The sequence below is a fragment of the Myotis davidii genome, unplaced genomic scaffold, assembly GCF_000327345.1.
Source record: "Myotis davidii unplaced genomic scaffold, ASM32734v1 scaffold2170, whole genome shotgun sequence".
Lineage (NCBI taxonomy): Eukaryota > Metazoa > Chordata > Mammalia > Chiroptera > Vespertilionidae > Myotis > Myotis davidii.
Genome location: NW_006281988.1, coordinates 45183 through 51961, shown reverse-complemented (window position 1 = coordinate 51961; position 6779 = coordinate 45183). Strand labels below are relative to the sequence as shown.

At 34.6% G+C, this 6779-nt stretch overlaps 1 protein-coding gene across 1 annotated transcript in view; it reads right to left on the bottom strand.

The window, feature by feature from the left end:
- Positions 1–200: 200 nt before the first annotated feature.
- CDC40 (cell division cycle 40) overlaps positions 201–6779 on the bottom strand; it is a 51415-nt gene continuing 44836 nt past the window's right edge. The window contains exons 14-16 of the mRNA XM_006752652.2: positions 4839–4915; positions 3542–3686; positions 201–2172 (exon numbers count right to left, since the gene is read on the bottom strand). Coding sequence (XP_006752715.2) covers positions 1995–2172; positions 3542–3686; positions 4839–4915 — 400 coding nt within the window. The 3' untranslated portion in view covers positions 201–1994. The remainder of the gene's footprint in view (positions 2173–3541; positions 3687–4838; positions 4916–6779) is intronic.

The window sequence follows — 6779 nt, the reverse complement described above, 5'->3', positions numbered from 1 at the left end:
GTTAAACTTAACCTGTATACCCTGAGGGCACTGCCCTGTATTTTTACTATTTAATCAGAAAAAAACCCATTAATATACCACACCTACCTCTAAAGCATCATTTTTCTCCATAAAAGCAAAATGGCCCATTTAATATCTATAAGTGATTTAATTTGGTTAAGACTTAAAAGGAAACGAAGAATAAAAATTTTGGTAACACGTTTTTTAAAAAATGCTTTATTTAAAAATAGGATTTCTTTAAAAAAGAGAACTTTTATACACAGTTGCTTAGTTTAGAAACAGTCAAAAACACAATAAAATAAACCCAGATTTAGAAATGATTTGTAACATACACAATACTGGTACTGAACAAGGTAGTTTAAATATACGATTCTTTTATTATTAACCAAATGTGATTAATTCACATTTGTGAAACCCAGTGGCTGGGACTAAAGCAAAGGTCTCGTCTGAGTTCTCTCTTCTTGAGGAACGGCGGCCACCCTTCCTGGCAGGTACAGAAAGGGCAGCAGCTGGCAGTGCATTCTGCTCTCTGAGTGCTTCTGTGTCCAAATCTATGGCTCTACCACTTTTATCATTTTTCTATTTTCGTCTTTGACATTTACTTATATGTGGCTACAGCACATGGCCATCTATACCAGTTTTTTTTTTCATATTAATTTTTAAAAATGGATGTTTTTAAGGACAAGTAGTATGAACTGCTTTGATAGCACACGACTCCGAGCTAATGGCCTTAGGATATCATCACTCAATATGATGTTGCTCTCCCAGTCAGCACTCTGAGCAGCTATGAGCCAATCTTTCCTAGCATAGTAACGCAACATTTCAAACTACATTCAAACATCTGATACAGATTTGTAATAAAGCTAGAGAAATGGTTTGTCAACTAAAGTGCTATTAGCTACTGTATTCAAGAGGCTCTCTTAATTTCACAATCTCAAATTTTTAAACCCAACCACAGCCACTGCTTCTCAAACTGGGGAACACTAGCCATTTTCCTGGTTGTCTATTTTACTCAAAGATTTAGAAAGATGTTTAAAACTTTATTGATTTTAAAAAGTTCTGTCGAATATATTCCCAAACCACATCAGAATAATTTTAAAGATAAGACATATAACTCTTCAAAGAAATTACAAGCTGGTATTTTGATCTTTGTCCTAACTCCAATGAGAAATATTTCAGTAGTAATATCTGTGAAACAATGGCCTAAGAGACCCTGATTTATGAAAGAACAGCCAGGTTCTTACTGACAGTAAATACAAGTAAAGTCCAAAGTTCTGACTCATTCTCTTGAGTTTCATCTTCAAAAATAACATAATTCTCTTATTATATACTGGTCAGGAAGAAAGTCAAGGAAAGAACTCTGGGCTGATTTGTATTTTACACTGTTTAATAATTAGAGGAATGCTGCAGTCAGAGAAAATTGCTGGCTTACAACTAAAAATACACAACATGTGTCATAAAAAATAGTGGAACTTCTCAATCCAAAAGATTAGAACCGGACCCACTGGCAATTATAGAAACAGTAATTGTGGGTGGTTTTATCCTCTCAGTCACATTAAATTATATCATCCCTGTTCCTTACTTGCTTTTTGTTTAAGATAAGTACACGGTACCTTTCTGAGTTGTCATTAACTATATCACCGCCTTCAGAACCCCAATCCTCAAGGGATTCTTACCCGACTCCCAGGGGATCTTTTCTGTATGTCTTGGGGGTGAGCCCCAACTGCCTGCCAATAGGATCTATTTGTCAAATAGAAAACTGATGGTCATTCTCTGTATAAATAATATCTATAAAGAACAAAATAAAGTTGCCAATGAAATTATCTGAGTCAAATTTACAAAGTTCTTTTTCAAACAATGTGTCAACTTTATAAAGCCATGTAAGGAAATGATAATCTGTAAACCAAGTTATCATCCAACACATTTAATAATTAAATATAGTTAAATAGGTTATTGGGTCAAAAACAATCCTAGATAGTTAAGGATTAACCTCATCAATCCCACAACTTAATGAGACCATCCCAACCACAGGTGATGACTTTAGATGTTTCGTGAGGATGCCACACTGCACCAATACACACTTTATCATGAGCTTTAAACCGACTGTAGAGTTTTGTGGTCTTCCAGTCCCAGATGTTCAACTTTCCATTTCCATCGCCTGAAATCACATAGCTACAATGGGAAGAAAAATAAATTCAAATTATTCAAACACCTCAAACTGGTAAAGTAGATGAAGAACAGAGAAAGAGTTTACCTTTTTCACCATATGTAACTTAGTAAGAAGAACAAGGGCCCTAAGTGGTTTGGCTCAGTGGATGGAGCGTCAGCCTGTGGACTGAAGGGTCCCGGGTTCGATTCCGGTCAAGGGCATGTACCTTGGTTGTGGGCACATCCCCATTGGGGGGTGTGCAGGAGGCAGCTGATTGATGTTTTTCTCTCATCGATGTTTCTGTCTATCCCTCTCCCTTCCTCTCTCTAAAAAACCAATAAAATATATATATTTTTTAAAAAGAACAAGGTCTAGGTCTATAAGTCTATAATGTAAACTTCTACCAAAAAATCATCCCCATTGAGCAACAATCTAAGAGTAAAAAGTAATTTTTAACTTGGAAGACTGAGATACCCAAGGGCCACAATGAATGCGGTATCACAATCACTCTCTGACAGTCAGAATCAGGGTAGAGGAGTCAATGTCACTGAGCCACCGAACACATCCAGACCCTTTCTGCTGTAATAGACTCTAGCACCTTTATAATTACTTCCTGGTCCCAATGCCTTTTGAATATGTCTAAGACTGACCCAGAGGTAGAAGTTCTAAGGCCCAATCATCAGGCTAAACGGATTTCTGAATTACTGTTACACCTATGTGTTTTAGCTAAGAATAGGGGAATGAATGCAGAGTTTCACTTAGAAAGACTGTAGGCTTCACAAATCTAGTGTGACTTAGAAATATTCAGAAGTCAGGTTGAGATTTCAACACAGAAAAGCTGCAGTGAAGTTGTTAACCAATATAGCCATTTAAGCAAACCTTGCTTAAAAAAGCAGAGATATATATGGCATTGCCTATATAGACGGGGACTTTTATGTGGTTAAAGGGCACAGGACTACACAATATAACAGTGATGGCAAACCGGTGACACGCAAACTCATTTTTTGGGTTGATTTTTCTTTGTTAAATGGCATTTAAATATATAAAATAAATATCAAAAATATAAGTCTTTATTTTACTATGGTTGCAAATATAAAAAAATTTCTATATGGGACATAGCACCAGAGTTAAGTTAGGGTTTTTCAAAATGCTGACACGCTGAGCTCAAAAGGTTCGCCATCACTGCAATATAAGGAGATATATGAAAGAACTTAAAAAAGCAGAGGGTGATTTTCATAACTTGTTTTTGCCCTTTTATCTGGCATTTTGACAATTTGCATAGTTCTCAATCAATTACATATGTGAGAGTGACGTAAAGTGTTATTATTTGTACAACAGAAGTTTATAACATCATATTTGAATATAAAAATACATGAGAAGATTTAAACTTACCTCATGTCTGGTGAAAAGTCCACCTGACAAGCGTAGCCTGCTACCATATGGCCCTTAAAAATTTTCTTCTTATTTAATCTAAATCTGTTCTGTGCTCCAAAAATTAAGATTTGGTTGTCCATTGATTGGCATGCTAGCCATTTCCCTGCAAATTCAATAAATAAGACATTTTAGAGAGAAAAAATTTTTTAAGAATTTTCATTCTAAATATATTCAGTCACTCATATTCTTTTGTTCCCAACTATTTTATAATAATAGGGAAATAAATTTACCATACCACGTGTAAAATGTTACAAATCTGTCACTGACAAGAGGTATTTGTATATAAAATAATGGAATTTGCTCATATAATCCTGTGTCATTGAACACTCATCTTTAAATAAGGATATACAAGTAAAATTTTATGAAATTAATCTGTATTAAATATAGACAATAGAATCGTGGGGAGAAAGAGACTTCTCTATGTTGATTACAAAAAAGAAAGGAAAAATTAACTTTAGATGAGAAAACCTAGGATTATATATAAGACTATATCCAAAAAAGTTATGATTAAAGTAATCTCAGTAACTGTTGTTGAAAGGTCAGTACACCTATAGCATAAATTACCTTGCTCTTAAAAGGCAATGCATTACTGAACAAAAACAGTATTAAACAGATTTATCTTTTTTGTTTTGCCTGAGAAAATATTTTACAGTGAATTGCTAAGATGTTCTCATTGTGAGGAACCAGACCAAAATAAAAGAACTTATAATAAATCACTAAATGAGTTGCAGAATATGATTCTGTTGGAAGGAGAATTGTTTTAAAAAACCTGATTCTCAGATGGGAATACTTAGATGCTTAGTCAACATTAGTTGCAAATCATTGTTTCATTTATTTTTTTCTTGTAGAAAACAAGAGCCCAGCTGGTGTGGCTCAGTGGTTGAGCATCAACCCATGAACCAGGAGGTCAGGATTCGATTCCAGGTCAGGGCACATGCCCAGGTTGGGGATTCAATCCAAACAGGGGGTGTGCAGGAGGCAGCCGATCAATGATTCTCTCTCATCATTAATGTTTCTATTTCTCTTTCTCTCTTTCTCTTTTTCTCTCTCTCTCTCTCTCTGAAATCAATAAAAACAACAAGAGACTGGGTGAAGTGACTTCATATGAAAACCGATGATTACTTCTAATAATGAAAATTTTCCTTATACAGTATGGCACTGTGACAGAATTGCCCTCAGAGAGAATGGTCAAGGCTCTTTTCAAGAGAAATCACACCATGTCTTAGAAACTCATTTAAAACACATTGTAACTCACCATTTGGAGACAAAGTCACTGCAGGCATTGAGTGCATACTGGGTTCTGCTATATACTTGAAATCCACAGGGATATCCCTAAATATTAAAAAAAGCATATCAGGGTAAGTAATATTTAAAAAGTACGTTTAGAAGAATTATCTCTGAACCAAAGAAATATATGAAAGAACTCTTGAAAAATTATATTTAATAAACCTTTCATGAAACTTTCTGGGGGGAGAAAAATCACAAAATGACATTCTATTGCGTATTATAAATCTTTTACTTTACAAATGACTTTGTGATAATTATAACAGTGTCAATGATTTAATCTTTAAACTCTATTTGATTTAAACTTTGGCCTTTATGTTAAAAAAAATCTGTTACTAAAACTTCTTTAATAATAAGCTCATCTAAAAATGTGTCATGGTAGGCAGAAGCAAGATGTCTGAGGCAAAGCTACAGGGAAACATTCTTATTTTACCTGTCAGTCAATCTTAACTTTACCCTGCAAGCTGGTGAGAGTGCTAAAGAGTCGTCAGCAATGCAAATAGAGGGTAAGCAAAGCTATAGAGGGATCTGCAAGCAGGTTGAGCCACTCCAAAAATGATGAATTTCAGGACAGGTAAAAAAGATTAAGTGCTTGTACTTGGACACTTTCTATTTTTCAGTTTATATGTAAAATATTACAAATGTGTATGGTACAGGAGAAATAGCACTAAAAAATTCTCATGTGAATGATACAAACGATAAAACAAAACGAATCCAAAACCTAGTCACCTAAATTTAGAATCATCAAAGTGCCTCTTTATTTTTAATATTCTCCATGATAAAAAATTCTTTACTAATTCTGAAGGGTTTTGGTCTTGTTGCTTTTCACGACAATTTTTTTTTTACAATGTGTGGGAAATGTAATTTCATATTATCAATTTAAATTTCAAACTATGGTTCCAGTTCCAAGACTTTAATTAAATGGAAAATAATAATAATAATAACAACAACAACAATTTGCCTTTAAGTAAGGACATTCTCTATCCATTTATCCATCTAGAAGAGGAAGCAAATGATTTAAAAAAAAAATTCTATCAGGGTCTTGGTTAAAGGAAAACATTTTAAGGTATTACCTGGGGAACAGTATCATTTATCAAGTCAATACTTTACACATCTGAGGTACCAGTGACAATTACATTCAGAATGACTCAAATGTATTGAAAAGAGCCTCAATTTGAAAAAGGTCCAACTATTTTTCCCTCCTCATGTTTATTATTAGTAGCTAATAATTATATAATTTGGGTTAAAACATAAGTGAATTTTCTAAATTAAATGAGTCATAGTCCAGATTCATATCAACCAAGTTTTACTAAAAGCAAACAAAAAAATTTCAACTTATCCCTTATTCCAAGGACTCTTGTTATAATGAGCTCTAGAACAAGAAATTATTCTGAACACCCTGTGAACTTCATTATTGCTTGTAAACTATGCCTTCAAAGCACAGTTATATTTAATAAACACAACACTATTTTCTAATTGGAAACTGTAATTCAGTATAATAAATTAATAACCTCTCTTACAAATGATCTTTAGTCTGGAAATGAATAACTGAAAAACCCTTACAAAAATCTATAAAAATTTAAAGCTATAAGATAACCAGTAGTATCAACCTCTGTTAAATTTTCTTTTAAATACATATATGTATGTGCCATATATATATATATATATATATTTTGTTGTTAATACACCTGAGGATTTCGTGCATGGATAGGGTCCCTACGCCTGACAGGTGATCAAGGCCGATCTGTGGGGCCCCCCGCTGGCACCCACATTGGCTAACCTGGCAGTGCCCACTCGCCAGTCCCATCGCTGCTGCCGGTTGCCTCCCTCTGCAGGCGACCAGCAGGGCAATGTGGGGTGGGGGGGTGGGGCGGAGGAAGAGGGGACACTGGCACCCACCTTAGCTGGCCTG